The 20,998-nt window shown below is 36.3% G+C and overlaps 1 protein-coding gene across 3 annotated transcripts in view; it reads left to right on the top strand.

Moving 5' to 3' along the window:
• Positions 1–18,906, top strand: part of CPNE3 (copine 3) — a 36,393-nt gene extending 17,487 nt beyond the window's left edge. For 2 of the 3 annotated variants that reach the window (XM_071554221.1, XM_071554220.1), the window contains exons 6-17: positions 1,774–1,845; positions 2,649–2,732; positions 4,356–4,445; positions 7,755–7,853; positions 10,665–10,751; positions 11,329–11,388; positions 12,369–12,502; positions 12,944–12,998; positions 13,100–13,151; positions 13,785–13,918; positions 15,925–16,161; positions 17,247–18,906. In XM_071554221.1, coding sequence (XP_071410322.1) covers positions 1,774–1,845; positions 2,649–2,732; positions 4,356–4,445; positions 7,755–7,853; positions 10,665–10,751; positions 11,329–11,388; positions 12,369–12,502; positions 12,944–12,998; positions 13,100–13,151; positions 13,785–13,918; positions 15,925–16,161; positions 17,247–17,357 — 1,215 coding nt within the window. In that variant the 3' untranslated portion in view covers positions 17,358–18,906. The remainder of the gene's footprint in view (positions 1–1,773; positions 1,846–2,648; positions 2,733–4,355; positions 4,446–7,754; positions 7,854–10,664; positions 10,752–11,328; positions 11,389–12,368; positions 12,503–12,943; positions 12,999–13,099; positions 13,152–13,784; positions 13,919–15,924; positions 16,162–17,246) is intronic. The other variant, XM_071554222.1, reaches the window with a different exon arrangement.
• Positions 18,907–20,998: the final 2,092 nt, after the last annotated feature.

Raw genomic sequence — 20,998 nt, 5'->3', positions numbered from 1 at the left:
GGTGGACATAGCGCTAGTTGATGTATCTCTCTTCCTCTCTGGCTCAGTCATGGTCTGGGTGGACATGGCGCTAGTTGATGTATCTCTCTTCCTCTCTGGCTCAGTCATGGTCTGGGTGGACATGGCGCTAGTTGATGTATCTCTCTTCCTCTCTGGCTCAGTCATGGTCTGGGTGGACATGGCGCTAGTTGATTTGCTCCTTTTCTCCTCCTCCTGATGATGCTGTACCACACCAAGCAGTGTGCGGTAGGCAGTGGCCAGGGCCCAGCAGGTTGCTGTGAGCTGCACATCTCTGGGACTACCAGAGCATCTTCCTTTCACATAGCTTAGCATTTTGGCAGGGTCCTGCAGTTGTTCCGGGGTGAATTTCCAGATCATTTGAGGAGAGAAGGTCTCCAAATACTGGCCCATATCTTCCCACTTCCCGTGCCACTCAACATCATCCACTCCCAGGGCAGGCCTCCAGCAAGTCTCCTTAGAGAGCCCAGTTCTGACCCTAAACATGGTGTATACAGTACAGAGGAGACAAAGCAACACTAACAGCAGGATTATGCTGTCCCTAACATCAAAAGGAAGCTCAATATTTTCAATGATTGTTGTAGCAGAGGTGAAAAGGTGGAAGTAACCATCTCCGCCTGTTTTCCCCATAGTCTGGGTGCTATTTTTAATGAGACCCCAGAGGTAACAACCCAAACCAGGACAGGCAGACCAGACTGAATATACATTCACAATGAAATTCATTGCTTCTGATGTTATGACAACATAAACATAGTATATTAATAAAGCAATTTTGATCCTTCTCCCTGGTATTAAAGAGAGCATCAAAACAGGCACATGGTTCCCCATGTGTCGAAATATGAACAGGCCCAGATACACCATCCACATGAATACATCAAGCAACATGGTAGTCAGGGAGTTTCTGTACCCAAATACACAAAATGAAATTGTAGTTCTGACTTCTCTCTCGTGCCCCACGTTGGGCGCCAAAAGATGTGCTGGTTAGAAGGTGAACCAGCAGGGGAAATGAACTCACCACGAGAGAGATTATAAGTCAGAGCTAAAATTTAATAATAATAATATTACAATAACAACACTGATACACAAGGGAAATTGCTTTCAACTCACAATACCCCAGCAGTATAACCCAGTGTCCTGGGGCACAAACCCAAGGGGGTTTGTTTGCCCTTGTGCTGAGACCCCTGTGGCTCCCCCAAGTCCAGAGCAAAAGGAAAAGAAAAACCTGTTGGTGCAGGCGAGGGCTGTGGTCTGGGCGAGAGCGGTGATCTCCTGCTGTCGAGGTCCTGCTGCTGCTCTGGATCCGACGAGAAGGTCCTGAGGTCTTCTTACCCACCACTTATGTACCCTCAGGGAGCACTCAGTCCCTCCCCCTGGGCGGGGACTCACACAATGGGTGATTAACTCTGGGAGCCAGGGGGTGTTGAGCTGTTGATGGCCCATTGGCAGCTCCGCCCCCCTCAGGCTGGGTGTGAAGTGATAATGGCTCCCTGGGCAGCTGCTGCTAATGGCCCATTGTCCTTGGGGAATGAATAGAGGGGGTGGAATACACAGGTTTGATCACCACCACACAGGGTTAGCTGGTCCCTCCAGCTGAACTAGGACACAAATCAAATTGTTCCTCTCTCCCTCCCATTTTTTAATGCTTCATTTGTGAGAAAACATTACTTTTTAATGGACCTGTCATAGGAATGTTGTGAATATGATAAAACTGTGTAGTTCCTCAATAAAAAGTAAGTATTTTGTTTGCCTATGTAGATTACAGCTGAAGAAGTGAAGGATAACAGGGTGGTTGTATTGGAAGTAGAAGCAAGGAAACTGGACAATAAGGTATATGAGTGATGGCTGTTTCTTTGATGAAATGGTAAAATCACAATCTTGTCAAAGCATGAAACATTTAAGTATTTATTCTCATTTTTACTTAAATAAGAAAATCCATTAAGATTTTTCTTACACTTATAATTGAAAAAAGATTGCTACAGAGTAACTTCATTGACTGTTTTGAAATGAATTATAATGTAAGGAAGGTAAGTGCATTGCAGGGCTAGTCCATGAACAACAACATGCTCCCATTTAAGTGTAAATCTTTACATTTATTCATAAATATAAGGGAGATTTAGTGTATCCATTTGTTTGAATAGCTAAATAAATGGTTACCTGTAACCTCTCTGAAGTAAATGGTAAAGAGTATACTTGGTGTGTATAATTTTTTTATTTAAAATGTATTGGGGCTGGCTAAAATTGCTGTATCTAAAAAGACTTATAAAGCAAAATTGAAAAAAAAAATGACAAAAAATGTTTTTATTTTTGCCTTTTGATTTGATTATACTTTTTGTGAACAGGATGAAATCCTTAGTTTCCTGTCTATCCATGGTAATACTTATTGGTATAAGTATTCTTTTACTTGACCTGTCAAGTATTTGATACGTGGACACATTTATCCTAAACTGAAGGACATATCCCGTTTTCTTTCTCTTTTTCATGAGTGATAATTTAATCAGACTTGTATTTCTTCATCTAAAGCTTTTGTACCCTGAATTTACTTTTTGTTCATCTTAGTGTGTCTTAACTATCATTTAATGGTATTCATGCTACTTGCTGTTCTGAGATAATTGCATGTTCTTCAAATACAGGACTTTTTTGGAAAGTCAGATCCATATCTGGAATTCCACAAGCAGACTGGAGATGGAAGCTGGGTTATGGTTCACAGAACAGAGGTAGGATGTTTTCAGTTAACAACCAAGAAGTTAAGGTTATTTGATTTCCAGTGTGTCACATCACAAGAGATACAGTGCTTTACATAAAGAAGTGTATGGCCTGGGAGTTGACATGCAGACCAATTAGAAATTGCATCAGCTCTTCCACTGATTTTTCTAATAGAAAGGGAAATCTACCTTATTCTCATTATTCTGATTTAGATTTATGCCATCCTTTTTGAAAGGAAAATACATTTTTTTTCTTTTAACTTTCTGCAATCTAGGAGAAAATAAGTGTTTTGAAAAGGTACTGCATACTTACACAGGGACCTTTTTCTCAGTTCTGGGGTAGGACTTGGGCATTCCTGACTGTGCTGGTGTTTCCTGGCTGTACAGTTTACTAATGAACGTAATTGTGGTGAATACTTGTGCAACAAGGGCAAGCCAAGGAGAATGCCAGGTGAGGGGAAAATGCGCTTGAGCAGTAGCAGCCTTTCACCCAGGAGGATGTATAGGGGTCCTGTGACAGCAACTGACACTGTAAGAGTAGGTCCAAAATGTCTGGCTGTAGTGGAAGCTCAGGGCCTAATCACAGCTGAGGTACTGAGTGCATTCGAAGTGATGACTGTATTAATTTTGAAGCACAGATATTGAAGAAGTATAAATCCTTTTTTGGGTCAGACTTCTAAATATAGTTTCTCTCATGAGGTGGTTCTTCTGCTTAAGCTGGGTCTTTTCCATGAGGATTTCAGTCATAAATTTCAGTAATAAATCCAGAACTTGCTCTAGCCTAGAACTATCTAGTGGGTTAGTTCTTTATGTTACAGATTTAAAAACCCTCTTTTTGTTACTAACTACTATTTTTATTGTTTTCATTTTCAAGAGAAATTTCTTTCTCAGCACTCCTACAGTACTGGAAGTATTACTGTTGTTAGCTATTATTAATCAAGTAGTGCATGGTGTGTGTAGTTTCCTGTGCTTTATAAGCTCATTATTTGGTATATTGGTTATGTTTACAGATACTTACCAAGTGACAAATTTTGAAGATCCTTGAGTATTATTTGTAAATAACACTTGCTTAGCATTAAACTTGAGAGGCCTTTTGTTCTCTTGCACTATTTCTGCTTCACTATACCATGAATTTCTTTAGGGAATACTTTCATAAATGGCATTTCAGAATAAGTAATAAGTGATTTGTAATCTCCAAAGCACTTCTGTATTCGGAAATTCCAGTGTAATATTTTTCCACACTTTTTTGGTAACTCATGCCTTTATGTGTGTGTATATTTATATATGTGTGTTTATTAAAAGAAAACAATCAGTATCAGTTTATGTAAAGGTAATTTAAAGGTAATTTAGTTTTTTGCAGTGTAGTAGCTGAAGGATATAGCAGTTGACAGTCTAGAAGTGAAGTCTAGAAAAATACAAAGCTGAAAAAGACCATCTCTTTTTTAACAATGGTATTACATGTTAAATGTAGTTTATATCTTACATACTACGATTCTGAGTGCATTGATGGCAGCATTAGTCAACTGGTTTTTTGCATACAAAAATCGTAGCATGAAAGTATGAGCCATTATGATGACTACTTTCCAGTCTTGTGACCAATGCTGTTCTGGCTTTTTGTTTGGTTTTTTTTAACAGGTTATTAAAAACAACCTGAATCCTGTTTGGAGGCCCTTTAAAATCTCTCTCAATTCTCTGTGTTACAGTGACATGGATAAGTCAATCAAGGTAATGTGTATTAAATGTGTGTATAAATGAATGCATTAAAATTTAGAATATATAGTAAAGGCAAGATGTGTTATTCTTGTTACTGCTTTTGGTTTCAAATGTAATTGAAAGTATTAAGTTTCTTATTTGAAAGTCACAGATACAAATGCACCTTTTAGGAGGCAAAAAGAGCAAACAGTGCAGTGGGGATTTGTGATGCATTATCTGGTAGAAGTTGGTCTTTGAAAGTCTGGGAAACCAGTTGAACACAAGTATCTTTGAAACTTCCAATTCAGTTTCTTATTTTGATTGTACAGTTTTAGCGTTGTATCAGCCACTATTGGTGGTGTTAAGATACTCTATGGTGAAAGATGCATGTTAAAGGCTAGAATATGCTTTGTTTTATGTAACTGATCTTGTAATACTTTGTTATTGGTGCAACAGGTAACACTAATGGTATACTTACTTGATATAATTACTACCTAATAAAATTATTTGCACTTAATATTCTAACTGAGACAACAGATGTGGACCAGATAGAATTTGTGAATATCAGTTTTAGCAACTTTTTTCCTCATATAAAACTTGTCTTTCTGTCAGAAACTTAACCAAACCTGTGAAATGATAGTTTTACCAGGGCTGTTCTTTAATGCTTTGTATCTTTAGATTTTATCTTAAATAAATTATGTTTAACTCCTCGGTGTTTTTCTTCAGATATTTCTTTTAAGGGTGGAATTGAAGCTAAATAACCAATCAAAATACTATTTAAGCTCTTTATGTTAGAAACCTGGTATTTTAGCATTTGAAAAAGAAAAAAAAAGCGAAAAAACCGCTATACTTGCTGTTCTTCGTCTAGGAAGGAAAACTGAGAGCAAGATTTGCATCTGACAGGTATTATTAGTCTTGGGGCAGTCCTGGAAAAGGTTTAACAGCCACAGGGATCTGGGTGTTACAAACACCTGGATGGATTTAAATACATATTTATATAGGAGACTAATGGGAACTTTACAAGCCCAGAACCTTTACTGTTGCTATGTTTTATTCCTGTCATTGTTTTCTTCATTTCTCTTCCCCAAAATAGCTGGGACAGCTCTTACATCTCAGTATACTGTAAAAATATTTATATTTTTCAGTAAGCAGCATAGTAAAAACTATAGCCCATTCATCTAAATGTATCTATGAAGAGTTATTCTTAGTTCTGCCATCATTTTAATATAGGCTGTTCTGTGTGATCTTAGCTCAGAACTGTAGGTTTATATACAGATGAAATAGACTTGAAATAATTATGGACTTGACTTGCAAACAAGCAGTAGGATTATGTCTTAGCTTAAGAATTCAGGAGCTATTACTTCAAACATTAAAATGCAGACAGAATTGTATTATAATGTTATTGAAGGATTAAACAGTATTTTTAACACTTTTATATACACACAGTTGCATGCATAATGGGCTGTTTGTCATAGTAAGTAAAACCAGCAATTTTTCCATGAGTGGCTTTTCACCTCTTTAATAGCTTAGTTTGTGTATCCCCAGCAATGCACAAACCAAGCTGATTCATCTTCTAGTTTCAGTGTTGTGTTTCATGGGAGTGGATTTGAACTCAGTGAAGTTTTCTGTGTTGAAAATATACCTTTCATCTGGAGCAAGCATGCCTAGTTCTGCTGGGAAAAATATATATATGCAATCTTTTACCACATGATTCCCTAGCGCTTTTGTGTGTCTGGGAGAACATACATGAAAAAAAGACAAATGTTTCTCTCTTGTGTGGAATAAGTATTAAAAATTGGCTTAGATGGGTTAAACATGTGAATCAAAACAAACTTTGATGTCCCTGAAACAAAAAGGAAATAACTCTACTAACTGTGCTAACAGGTGTCCTAACTATTGGCTCAGGAAATGTCTTGAGTTTTAAATTTCAGATATGGAAGCGCATGGCTGAGTATTGGCATAATTTATGGCATTCAGAATTTACATAGCATCTGCCATGAACATGAATTAATCTTTTGGTTGCATAGCTGCTTGTTTGAGATTTAGATTGCTGTTCAGTGCATGTGCATGCATTTATTTATTTATTAGTGCATTCAATATGTTGTAGGAGTACTGCAAACTGCAACAAGAGGCTTGTTCTGTGCAATAGAACTCCCAATCTACACATTGTGTTTTGTACTTCAGCATTATGATTTGTTTTCAGAAACTTAATTTCTTTCAGAAGCTCAAGGATATGTCGAAGGTGTTTCGTTTACTTTTTTATTTCTAACTGAAATGTTCTAGTAGTCAGTTAAATTGTTTCTTGAATATAAGGTACAATATTTGCAGTCCTAAAAGACTGATATGAAAATAGTTGTTTGATTTAAGCCATACATATTCTGAAAATTTCTCTTGACATTTATTTTGATTCAAATATGTGGGATTCTTACTTTAACTCTTGATTTATTATTGTTACTATTTATCATCATCATTACTAAATTATTTTAATATATTTTTCTGCAATTTAATTAAGTTAGCTAGCACGTCTGTATTACTGAACAGAAATAAAATACCAGAAGTGGATGGAATTAGGATATACTTTTGTAGATAAATAACCAGCTTTTTATAGAGAGAGGCATTTGGGTCATGTTGTTAAAGAGGGAAAAAGTCTTTTTTTCTTTTCTTCTGCCTTCTTTGGTAGATTGGCCAGTTAAAAGATGTATTGATTGAACAGTAAAGCTTTACATTAAACTCTTAATATGGGAAAAGAGACTTTCAGTTGACAGTCAGATCCATGAAATGTGGATCATAGTTTTAACAGATCTGCTGTTTAAATTTGCCGATCTTAAAAAAAATTCAAATATTGTTTCTAGATTTAGGGCTGAACCTTCATATGCTTATAAATTCTAGGTTATTTTGCAGATTAATAAAGTAATATAAAAGTGTTACTAAAACTCTTACGATTGCTAAAAACTTGATTTACTAAATTTTTAGCTAGATGCTTAGGTCTGTGATTAGTGTAAAAAAGCCTACATTGTTTTTCCACTCTTCCCAACAGCCCATCACTCTCAAAACATAGTTCAGTATTGAACTTACTTGCTCATGTAAGACCTGACACTTGGTATTCTTGTCTCTCCTTCACTTGAGTACAAGATTAAATCAAAAACTGAGTGCATTGGCTTTTACCCAGGTTTCATCTGTGGTTTTTAAGTGTAACTCTCTGCAGTTCTAAGACTTCAGTGTAGGAAAAGTTCAGTGATATAAGAGATATAGGACATTTTGGATGTTAAAATTTGCCCTTGCAGCGTTTATTGTTTTGTAGGACCATTTCTGTTCCTAACACTAAATAATGCTTCATTTTAGGTTGAGTGCTATGACTATGATAATGATGGGTCTCATGATCTCATAGGAAGTTTTCAAACGACAATGTCAAAACTGAAGGAAGCATCTCGGTCCTCACCTGTAAGTCTTACATAGTCTAAGCTGCCTTTGTGTTCTTGATAAGCTGTTTTACTATTTTGGAGCAAAACTTACATCACCTGACTTACAGGTATTGAAATCCTGTTAGGCTACACGTTAACAATGCTATTGTAGTTGAAGCCAAATCATCATTTACATTATACATCCATTTTTCTAGGATTAATATCTTGGTTACAGTTTTTAGTATTGCATATCTTAATACCCAATAGGTTATTACATATGTAGGTATTACATATCTAAATATCCATTAGCGTAAACAAACGTCAGTAATCATAAAAATACCCAAATAAAAAAAAATGTGGGTTGTCAAAAGACAGAATGCAGCACAAATTTAATTACAGTTAAAAGACCAAAGCTTGCACTATTTTTTTTTCAGGTTTTACTGAGTCCTTATTTTAAAAGTGTAGCACTTGTCAACTCTTGGTGAATATATATGAATATCATATATTGATGAATATTAAACAAATCAGTATTTATGCCACTGCACAAAAATGCAACAGAGTGTGCTACTGTAGGTGGCTCTTCTTTAAAATAATATTGCCCTTCCTGATCTAACAATTTGCAAACCTTTTAATAGGCAGGGTTTATGTGCAGAAGACAAAAGCTGGCATAGCCATCTTAACATAAGTCTTTCTTTTATGGACATATATGTTGTCAAAATATTTTACCCTATTTTCCTTTAGTTTTGTAAAACCTGCAGAATTGCTCCTGCATTAATAATACTGGGATGTATATACAACAGTATCTGCTTGTGCTTTGCTAATATCTCAAGTGTTGCATGTTTTGTACTAAATTATTTACGGCTGTTGAATGTGAAGAGTCAACCTTGACTATAGTGGTTTTTGGATTGCCTCCTTATTCCCTGCCAGGATTTTCGTTTAGATACTTGTTTCTGAATTCATTTGAATTATACATGGTTGAGTTTAATGCCTCTTAAGGTTTTATATTGTTTGTAAGGAATTTTGTACTTGTATCCTACAAATATTCATATGCTGCCTACCTGAGGCTCATAGGTGGGTTTGGGGGGTTTTTTTTGCTAGATTTTTTCAGGAGGCAGGTGGTATGAGTTTAGCCTTTAATGCTGAGAGTGATCCTTCTTACTATTGTAATTAGAATCTGCAAAAAATAAACCAGGAGCAGAAGGATTTCGTAAAATGATTTTTTTCCTGTGGTTTCTAATGGAAATTCAATGAATCTTTTAACAAGTTGTTTTTCTTCCTTAATTAAAAAAAAAAGTTGCATTTTTATTATAAAGCAGTACCATAAATTAAGGAAACCTAGCAGGTTTGTATGCTCTTGTTTTCAAGAACATATTTTTTTCAGTCTGTGGTAGTGAATTCCTGTCTGGTGTGTTGTGTAAAAGTTTCTTGGGAGCACAAATATCCATTTTATTACACCCCTAATAGCATAGTAGATGCAGTCTCTTTTGAATTTTAAGAGGAGGCATTTTAAGTTATTATCTGTGCTTGTGCTGGTTTTGGAAATGACTTAAGGAAGTTGTTTTGCTAAGAACTAGATTTTGATAAGATTATACTGACTCAGAATAACTTAGTGCAGTGTCAGTAAGATGAAGTGAAGATGAGACAAAACAAATAATGTCCTCTAGGTTTCTTCTACTTTTAAAAGGAATTAACCTCGAATCCTGTGTGATCTGATTGATTTGTTGTCTGTAAAATATTTCTAGTGCACGTTAGAACCTGATTTTATATACTGGAAGTGTGATCTTTAGTTACTCTGAGAATTCTGATGTCAGTTGCACCTGGGGAGATTTTACACAACTTCCCTGAAGTTGACTAGAGGCAAGCATAGATGTGACTTTCTGTCTCCAGTTGCTGAAAGAACTGATATTGTATCACTGAAAGGGATGGGAAACTCTTTAAGTCCGTGCAGAATTGCTGGTTTTAGTGTTGTGTTTTTTCCCTTTCCCATAAGGTATATCTTTTCCCCAAGCATCCTGTTAGCAAGCCCTGGTTGGAGGATTATAAAATGTAATTGAAATACTCTCAGTGCGATGTATCTGTTACTAGTGAGTACCTCACCAAATGGCACGGTACAAAAGCAAGTCCCTGAAAGACCGTTTCTGTCACATAGAAGTGATGCTGGTGGTGAAATGTTTAAAAAAAGAGGGTAAGCAGAGGCATATAGACTTCTCGGCTCTTGACCTTGTTATTGCATTTTGAGACCAATTGCAAGATCATTTTGTAAAAAATTGGCTTAAGCCAAAGTAGCGGAACCTGTTCCTGTCAGTGAGCCAGAAGGCATGTCTAGAATACTACTTCAGACTGTTCATGCACCAAGCACTCTACATTGTGCCATTGTAATTATATGACGGCAGGAGCTGCTTAACTTGGCTATTTGAGTGTTAAGGTATTGGTTTAGTTGATGAAGCCTTGACAACTGACTTTGGAAAACTTAAACATACACCTCTAATTTCATATGTTATTACCACAGCTGTTGAAAACAGTGATCCTTTCCTTGAACCAACCATGTGTTTAGGAAAAGGAAAGTTGTTAGTGGAATCCTCAGAGGGAAAATAGTACAGAATTTCTTTCTCTGGTTGAAATATAGTTGTCCAAACAAATATATTTGTAACCGTTTGGGTTAGAAAGGATTTGTGTCCTGATAATTTTTTTTTCTTGCTGATAATGGGCAGTATGGGTTTAATTTTGCTTGATTGTGAAAAGAACTGCATTTTTAATGCAAGCCCAAAGTACCAGTCCTAGAATAAAGGATTGTTAAATTTGTTGCATAAATGATGTAGTGCTTTTGCTGGATTTGTTTGTATTCATGCAGGTTGAATTTGAGTGCATCAATGAAAAGAAAAGACAGAAGAAAAAAAGTTATAAAAACTCTGGCATTGTGAGCGTTAAGCATTGTGAGGTCAGTAATATATTCTGATAGACTTTTTTTTCAAATGTTCATGAATAACAACTCTGATGTAATATGTCTTCACCTTCAAACTATGAGAAACTTTCAAATGGCTAACAGTTCCAGACACAGTAAATATTTAAGGGACTGATTCATATAAGGAGACAAATTGACAAATGACGCACAGATCTGTTCTCCCGTATCTCGCACCTTCTCTTTTAAGATGAAATTTCTATGACAAAGGTCACTTACTAGTTCATATGGTCATTCCTAAACCCCTGCATTTCCACACTCACTGTTTTAAGGAGAATTAAAATCGTGTCTGTCATAGTATGTTTTATAAATGATAGTCCTTTTGGAGCAGCTTTGTTGTCTGCCTGTAATTTTGTAAAAGGCCTGATTCTGATGCACTGAGCGTATGGTGGCTCATGCTGCAAATATTCTCATTGCAGCAGGTGGGTGGGATAACTATAGAGTAAAATAGTGCTGTTCATGGATAAAGATATGTGGAATCTCAGAAGTTGCTCCACTAATGCTTGCTGTTCTTTTTTCATTAAATAAACACCAAAATTCTATCCTTTCTTTTTAGGTCATTGTGGAATGCACATTCCTTGATTACATCATGGGTGGGTGTCAGCTGAATTTCACAGTAAGTTAAATCATTTATATGAAGTAGCTTTTGAGTTTTGGAACAAACTGAAGTGTAGAATTGATTGCCTGTTCTTTTCATTTGATAATGATTTTCTTTTTTTCTTTTTTTTTTTCTTTTGGGATTTTGTTTTGTAGCATGGAATGGGAAGCCATTTTGCCAGAGTGCACCTACTGTGTTTAGAAAAAAGTATTTTCTTTGCATATGATACAAAGTACCTGTAGTTACATTTACTAGGAACTAGCTAAGCTGTTGGATGGAGAACGAGGAGGAATTTACAGTTCTTTGAAAGCAACAAAACAGAGGACATCATATGAGTTAGGACCCTTAAGTTACCTAATTTTTGAACCAAATTCAGCACAAAGAACACTAAGATGCCTTCACCCTAGTAATATACCTTATCACCAAAGCCAGGAAGACCCATGGAAGTCAGAGAGAGAACTCTAGGCTTTTGGAGTACCTGCCTAGTTGTACTTCTGAGAGGAAAGATGCGTATGGCAAGTTACAGAATTAAATTAATTTAACAGCTTTTGAAGAGCTGCTCTGAATAGTAACTGAAAGTAAACTTTGAAAACCTGGCAGGTTGCCAAGAGAAGTTGTAGATGCCCCATTCATAGAAGTGTTCAAGGCCAAGTTGAATGGGTGTCCAAGCCACCTGGTCTAGTGAAAACTGTCCCTGCCCATGGCAGAGGGGTTGGAACTAGATGATCTTTTTGGTCCCTTCCAACCCAAGCCATTGTATGATTCACATGAAAGTTATTTTAGCTCTTCTGAAGACATGCAGAGCTTTTGTTGGTTTTGTAGTGGCATTGTTTTAACAAATATTCCAAAAACCCTAAATCTAAGTATTGTGCCTGTTAGATTTGTAGATGTCCTGCTAACTATTTCAAACTCTTCCATGATTTTTTTTTGGCTTTGGTAGAGATAAGAAGCAATTTTATTTCTTAACAGCAATAAGATATAAATATTGCATTTGACAGGTGGGGATAGATTTTACAGGCTCCAATGGAGACCCTCGTTCTCCGGACTCTCTGCATTACCTCAGCCCTAGTGGAGTTAACGAATACCTAACAGCCATTTGGTCTGTAGGAATGGTGATTCAGGATTATGATGCGTAAGTCTTAGATTTTTATTTAGATAATTTTTTAGGTATGCATAGATTTTTGTGGTAGTTTGTTAAACCAGTGTTGAAGGTGCCTACAGATATATTGGAATTAAACTTCTGAGCTAAAAATACAGGGGTAAAAATAATAATCACTGCACAGTCATGTAATCACACGTATAAACTTGTGTTTACAGGAGACAAGCAAAGCTTTTCATCTGTGATGTAAAGAGTAGCATTGATTTAAATAGATGCTTGCATTCTTGCCAATTTGGTGTTAAAGACTAGTTTTGGTCCTAGAAACAATTGCAAGGGGGAACTTCCATTTAATTTTACCTCTTGATAAACAGCATTTTTAGTGGTGAAAAGCAGCACTGATAATTAAACTCATTGAACTATAGTGGCTTTTAAAGGAAGGCACTGACTTCGTTTTCTTTAAAATTGCTTTTTTAGAGATAAGATGTTTCCAGCCTTTGGGTTTGGTGCACAAATTCCTCCTTCTTTTCAGGTAATGGAATATGTAAATGTACTACATAAGATGACTGAAAGCGTTTACTTCAGGAGGAGACTGTATATACCATCCCAACTGTGTCTTTTGTGTATTGACAGGTGTCTCATGAGTTCCCAATAAATTTTAACCCATCAAACCCATTCTGTAGTGGTAAGTCTGAGAAAGTAACATCAGACCTTGAGTATAAAATGTCTAAGGTGAAGGGATAAAACCTCTTGAAAAGTGAACTGAAGCATGCTATTCTAATTAAATAATTAGTTTAGTCCTGTGGCAGGAGACAATTTTATAACTGATTTCATAGTTATGAGAAATAGCATTGCATCTGTCTTCTGTAATGATTTGTGAAAGAAATGTTTTAAGCAGCTGGAGTAAAGGGCTGGGAACAGTTCTCTTATGTTATCAAGCCACTTTCTTTCACTGCTGGTGTAGAGCTATCTGGTTTGACTGTGATGCTGCTAATGCCTGTTTAGTGTGGCCTTTCTGATCACACTACTTACTATCACAAGCTGCCAGGCAAAGACAACTATCGTAATTCAGTTACACACACTTGAACATAAAGGATTTGGCTGTTCTGTTCACATAAAGCCATTGATGTTCTATGCATGGGCCTTGAAATTGGTTAAGCAGAAAGCATGAATCTTTTATTTTTTTCATCGTGGTTAATTTTGAATCTTTGCATCATCATTCAGTTAAGTAATTTATACAGGTTTAGGAAGATTGAATGCTTCAAAATGTCCTAATTCTAACATGAAAAAAATAGTATGGTCTGTTTTGGTTCTCTAGGGATCCAAGGCATTGTTGATGCGTATCGGGCTTGTCTTCCTCAAGTGAAGTTATATGGACCAACAAATTTTTCTCCAATTATAAATCATGTGGCAAGATTTGCTGCTGCAGCTACACAACAGCAAACAGCATCTGTAAGTTATCATACCATGTGTATTTTTGCTTACTTTTCATTTTCCTTTCTATTTTTCTCTTTTAACCTTGGAAGTGTTTCGACAGTTGGCCATTTACCTTCTGAATTAGTATTTGTTACCCTTAAAACAAGATAAAAGGTGTTTTTTTGCAGATTGTGCACAATAGCCTTCTCATAATCTAACTAAACACTTCAGAGTTGAAATGTCAACTTAAAAATACCCAACACCTTTATGGTGTCTTCTATTCCAAGTTCTCACAGTAATATACAGGTGTTAAAGTCTGATTTAAGCCTTTACATAGAAGAGAGTGATTTAATCTCAGTTGAGCAAAATCAGCTAGACCTTGTTTCACATTGGATACCTGAGAGAGAGAATTAAGTAAGGTAGTGAAGAAATGGATGATATATCTCCTGGACCTGGACAGTTAATTAACTGTCTGTACTATAAAGCTTTTGGTGCTGTGTGCTGTACCTTCCTCTTTATTAACATTGTATGCATGAGTTGTTGCCCATATTAAGAAGTAGGAAGTCTGAAGATCATTTAGATAATAATGCAGCAAGTTCAGCAAAACTGAAGCCATATACATCCTAAATCATTGATGACAGAAAGTACTGGTGTATCAGACATCATGTAAAATTAGAAAATAAAATCTGCTATTTTTGCATATAAAAGTACCTGTGTACTTGAATAAATTACCAAAGTACTACAAAGTGGTCTCAGATGCTGTTACGACCTGCTCCTGTTGGATCCAGCAGAGAAACTTAGTAGTTGCAGCTTCAGTGCCTGTTGGTTGAACTAGTGGTCGCAGTCCTGTCAAAGTGATGGTCTTGATCTGCTGGCAGTGGGGGAAGTTCACAAAACTCAGATTTAATAATTTCATCTGCTTAGGTTCAGGTGGGAATGCCTAGTACCTCCCCTGGGACAGAGTTTTACACTGGATAATGTAATACTGGATCATCGGGACGCGACTTGAACTTTTGACACCTTCTAAGATATTGCAGCTACCTGTTATATTAGAATCAATCATTGCCCATTATTGTTCATCATGAATGGTCCAAGATGAATAGCTTAGGCTAGATGTGATTGTGTACAGTGCTCCCCAGAAGGGTTTTCATGACTGAGTCATCATGTTTACACATCATGAGTCATCACTGGCATGCTAAGAAGGACTATCCCACCTGGCAGGATTTGCCTTTTATCAGTCTCTTATCTGGAGAATCCAGGTTATCTGGAAATCCAAGTTGTAGCTTCAGGTGCACACCCTTCTGCACCTGGGATAGCTGGACAGTAGTGCCCTCTTATCTTATAAGGTTCTTTCACACAAATTAGGAAGCATATTTAGGGAAAGGTGGGCTTCCCTGGAAGAGTAACTGTTTCCTTGCAGTTTTCTACAGTGGAAAAAGTCTTGGTGATCTTCACAATGTTTAAACTATTAAGCATTTAAGTCTCTGACAGATGCTTTGGTAATTAACTTCATAAAGCAGCTAGAAAATGTGATCGAAAGAATTTGAAAAAGGTCATGCTGTTGTTCAGCACCAAAGGGTATAGTTGAGGATTTTCAGCATACTCTACATGAAGGGAAGGGTAGTGTTTCATATAGGTATTTATAGTCCAGAAAATAAACAAATGCGAGTTTTATAGGTGTTATCTGTCAAAAATCTCAATAAACTGCCTTCTACCTTGGAACAAACAATTGGAAAAGAGGTTAACTGTTGGTTTGTCTGGGGATTTTGGAGAGGAGAAAGGTGATACCATTGGTTTTTTGGAAGGTGACTGTTTAAAGATGATTTCTTTTAGAAGATTTATTATGTTGTCCCTATAAATTTCTTCAGGCTGTACAGATGAAGCCTGACTACAACTTAGATTTTTGGTTGTAAAATTCAGTGAGCGCATTGAATGTGTTCAAAGTGACAACAGTATGTTGTCTGTATATGCGTTTTTCTAAGTGTATGTGCCTAGATGTTTGCTATTTCTTTGTCATAACATGATGTTTATTGATTTGACAGCAATACTTTATACTCCTGATCATAACGGATGGTGTGATAACAGACCTTGATCAAACTCGAACTGCTATAGTTAATGCTTCAAAACTGCCCATGTCCATTATCATTGTCGGTGTTGGAGGAGCAGACTTCGGTGCTATGGAGTTTCTTGATGGTGACGATGGAGTTCTTAGGTCCTCGTCAGGAGAACCAGCTGTCAGAGACATTGTCCAATTTGTGCCATTCAGAAAGTTCCAAAATGTAAGTAACCTTAATGGTATGCCTAATAAGTATTGTAGAGGTATGCTGGGTTTGCCAGGATATCCTACATATAGTCCTAAGTTTTTGTAGTGTCTCCAAGGTGAACTCTGAGATTAAGCATTTATCAAATGTTAAAAAAAAAATAACAGAAGACTTCAATATCTGTAGAATTTCCATTAGGTGAGCTGATTTGTATTTTAAAAGACTGTTTCTGGTTCCAGCACTGCATTTCTGACTAGTCGTTGCAGTGAAATGACCTTTGTAAAACACTCTGACTTGATTAAACAAATGGATGTAGAAGAACTTACGTGGGTTTGTTCTTACTGTAATTTCTTTGTTTTATTTCCATATTAATATGCTCTAATTTTGTTTTGTGTGTTAATGTTAACCCTTTTAATACTACTTATGTCTTCCTATTGCGCCTTTGTGTTTTTGCTTTTATTTTTGATACAAGTTAATTGATTAATCTCTGACTAACTCAGGCAAACTGAAAGGGGAAAGAGAGCAAAATCAATATAGAATATGCTTACCAAATAATGCACTTGGATGTAGATTAACTAGAGTCCATATTTAGTATAGAATTATATATTCAAATGCTTTCAATTTCTAGTAAAAGGGATGGGGTTTTTTTGCTATACTTAGTCTTACAGTAAAAACAGTATCTCCAGACGAGCTGCTCCATAAAAATGCAGTTACTGGATATGAGACTTGGTGCAGAAATTACAGATAATTTAGACAAATCCATGAAGGGTCATCTTAAGCAGATAGTACAAGTGTATTTACGTGGCTGAAATCTGATGTCTGCACTGTACATTTCAAAGGACAAAGGTACCTTCAGACATGGCAGTGTTTTGTGCACTCAGCGTCTGTTACTTCAGTGAAACAAGCTTTCTGATATCTGATAAAAGGAGCAAGAATTTAAAGATGTCTGGGAAGCTTTCATCTGTCACCCAAGGGCACTGTGTAAAGTCCTTTGTAAAATGTCAAACTTTAAATTGGCCTAGTAGAGGAGGTGCTTATTACTTGTCTTAGCATGTCCGTTTACATTTAGTGGAAACTGAAACTTTATGTTCTTCTTTTACAAGGCTCCAAAAGAAGCTCTGGCGCAGTGTGTCCTGGCAGAAGTCCCTCAGCAAGTGGTGAACTACTTCAGCACCTACAAACTACAACCTCCTAACACTCCTGCTTCAAAGTGAATGGGCTGAGCAGAGGCCCTGAGACTTTGTGCTTGCTTTCCTTGCTGTATCTACAGACTTTGGATATTGACATACTTCTGTATACAATGTACATGTCTCTGTATGGTAATGTTTGTTAGCTTTTGCCTACAAATCACTTTGCCAAGTGTGCCTTTTAAGGGCCAATTTGTAATGGTGTTAATATTTGCTGTTTATTTGAGAGGTAGTGCTTACATGGATGCATTTAATTTTGAAGAGTAAGAGTGGAAAAAAGAGATTGAATACGGAGAGAGAAGGGGGAGAACAGCTGAAAGTGAAGAGCTGCCTGTTTGATAAATATGGCCAGTGGGAGTATTCACTGAAAACTGCAGTTTCTCAGTGATCATAAAACCACTCTGATATGGAAAAGAGAATATATACCCCCTTAAAGCTGTTGCTTTAACTAATCTGGAATATTTCAGACTTCTGTGTCTATTAAGCCACTGTAACAAAATTTTGTCACAGGAATTTCATAATTAGACAAGTGCCTTATTGCTTAAAGGCCTTCTTTGCAGATCTACTTCATGTTTGCCACTTCAGTCCCTTTAGCTGGTGCCTGGGATTTTGGGCTGTGTGAACCTGAACCAAAGAAGTCATTAAAGTATACATTCTTTTGTAGTTACCTTGTTTTAGGTAGTATGGGAATAACTAGGGTGAATAAAGGTCAACCTCTAATATCTCAGATGAATACTACTGGCCTTTGAGGCTACTACTGTAAGGCATGTAAGATGTGTTTTCAAGTGCAGTGTACTGGAAAATGGAAACCCCAGATCTTATTTTGGTAGGGGTTTTATTTTGCGATTTTTTTTTTTTCCTCCCATCCATAAAACAGTCATGACTATTGATCTTCAAAGGGCTTTTTGTGAAGTAGGAATCTACTTTTTGGTTAAAAAGGTTTTTGTATGATTTATGACTGCATATTATCAGGAAGAGGCAGTTCTTCAAAGTGCTGCATATATCTATTTTTGTCATATTTTGAATCACGCTGCTTTTTCGTGAGCCCACTAATGAAAAGTGCCTACAAAACCCCGAATATTCCCTATTCCCTTCCTTTAAGAAGACTTAAGAAAGTCAAGTTTTGAAGACCTAACCCTACAATCATACTGCATTTCTCTAGGGCAAACAATTTCTGGTTTATTTTGTTGGTTTGAGTTTTCCTCACTTATACCAAGTATAAATCGTGTTGTTTGTATAGTGGACAGATGAAGCTTTCTCATCCCCCAGTGGCATACTGCTTGCTGAGGATCTCTTCAGGTCCTGTCAGTAGGTGTAACATAAGTGGATGCAGAGATCGTATTTATCACTTTGAAATGCCAATCTTGAACATTAGTTTTGCAGTTTCACATTTGAAGTGGTTTGGAGTTAGACATGTAACTGATTTCGTGTAAGATCAGAATGGACTAATGCTAAATTCAGCACACTTAGACACTCAAGGTAGCACTAGGTCATAGTGTATATGACTTGGTATGTGGGTTTTGTTGGTAGAATTTTTTGGTGGTTGTTTTTTTGTTGTGGTTTTTTTTTTTTTTTTTTTAGAAAACACCTTATGTGAAAAATCTGATTTCACATTAACATTGATGAATGAAAGATACATGTGTTGAGATTGTCTTACGCGGGACAGTTGACAGCTATCAATCAGTCATGAATAGGTATGTTACCTCGATTTTCCTTGGTGGAAGGGGATTCTAAATACTTTCAATAGTGGAATACTAAGGAAGAGATTGTGCTTCATATTAAGCCAAGCTCTTTCTTTTTTTCAAAATTTAATTCATATATTTATGTAAAAATCAATAATCATATTTTTATCAATGTAATGAAAATCTGTTACTGTTTTATATATAAATTATAATGAAGTATCGTATGAAATATGCAACACAAACTGCTTCGAGAGTGTATGATTTTGAAACAATAAACTTTCACATCTACTTGCTCCGTAGAGAGAGAACTGGATGCAGTATTAATGCTTTGTCTAGATTAATTGACGTGGATGAGCACTACTGATAGGAGTACGGGATACTACTGAAGTTCCTCTCAGCTGTCTGCCAAAAATATAATGCTGCACCTGAGTTCTGCTATCAATTCTGTTTCAAATTGCCATGGAAGTACATTAAATCTTTTAGTAGATACTTAGTATCATAATATCTGCTGATGTGAAAGAAAACCTTTTGTTCTGACTGTATTTTATATACAAATTTTGAGTTACTACAGTAGAGAATTCATTATCTTTTGTTAAAGAATTGCCCCCATATTCCTGAATCTGAGGGATTTAAATAGCATATCAATGACACCTAGTTCTCAATGTGTTCTATTCTATGTAAAATAAGTGTTTCAGACGTGACAGTGGCAAGAACCATTTTCCAGGTGTAATTTCTCTTAGAAATGTACAGCTAATGCCTGTTAAAAACTTTCAAGGTAGGCTGAAGCAATATTCTGAATCAAGAAACGCAGCAGATTGTGAGTCAAGGGGAAAGGGAGTTACTATGTTTTTTGCCTTTTTATATGTGTATTTTTACGTGTAAAAACTGTTATTAGCTTGTGGGTGACAAAGCAAAATACTGTCAGTTTTGTAAAGTGAATATGCTTGTAGGTCACTGGCACCACCTTGTGATAAAAGTGATGTATGGCAGTCTTTGTTATTGGATGCTTTTTGCCATTGGTCGTAATATAAATATGTACAGCAGAGAGCTAACCTGTAACCAGAATTTTTTACTTTTCTATGTTTTTCAGTTCTGATGAATTCAACTGATTTGCAATGCCTTACATTAAAATTATAATTTCAGAAAACTGTTCTGCTGTGCTTTTGTTTTCAGCATTTTCTGTGTAATGTTAAATGCTGCTTTTGTGATTCCTGTGGTGTGTATGCCACAGATTTATAACAAGTATCATCAGATAAGAGGAAAAATGCCTTTTCACATAGTGGTTATGACTCTGCATTATATGTCCTATAAAGCATCTTATACTGGCTTTTAACAAGATGATATTCTGAAATTGGACAGTTTTAGCTGTGACTGTTTGATGCTCTGTGTCACATTTTAGTTCTCCTATGCTATTTCGTGCAATTATTATCAGGTTTTCCAATGTTTTTTTCAGAACAGCATCTGTATTTTAATTGGAGAGGCATGGACATTTAGTATTTGTACTTTTCAAATACATTATCCTATTCCACTCTTCACTTCCTTTCCATTCAAGTGTATTCAAGACTGAGGGACTTTAACTGAAGAGATATTGGATAGATAGCATTGCCATACAGAGCTTGAATCAACTTAACTATTGGGAATTGCATCTTTTAATCGCACTACAGTAATTCACTTGGCTGCTCCACTAGTCAAGAATCTACAGCGTAGAATTAGTTTGTGAAAGGATTTATTACATTTTACATCTTAACCTTTCTTGCATCCTTCCTTCTGGTGAGAAACACTACAAAAAGTTGGAACTTGAATTCATGGAGCCTTCTTGCCCCTGCCACCCCCAAAAATGGAACAATTTTGTGAGGGGGAAAATATTCCAACAGAAAAGTAGGATGTCAGAGAAAACCAGATGGGTGTAACTTCTGTGTGGCCACGATCTTCTGCACTGATGTTTTCCCTCTTTTCTTTTGGGTCTAAGGAACTTGGGAGCTATGC

This window comes from Pithys albifrons, chromosome 4 (assembly GCF_047495875.1).
Source record: "Pithys albifrons albifrons isolate INPA30051 chromosome 4, PitAlb_v1, whole genome shotgun sequence".
Classification (NCBI taxonomy): Eukaryota; Metazoa; Chordata; class Aves; order Passeriformes; family Thamnophilidae; genus Pithys; species Pithys albifrons.
Note: the sequence above shows the minus strand (reverse complement) of the source record. Positions and strands in the feature narration are given on the sequence as shown.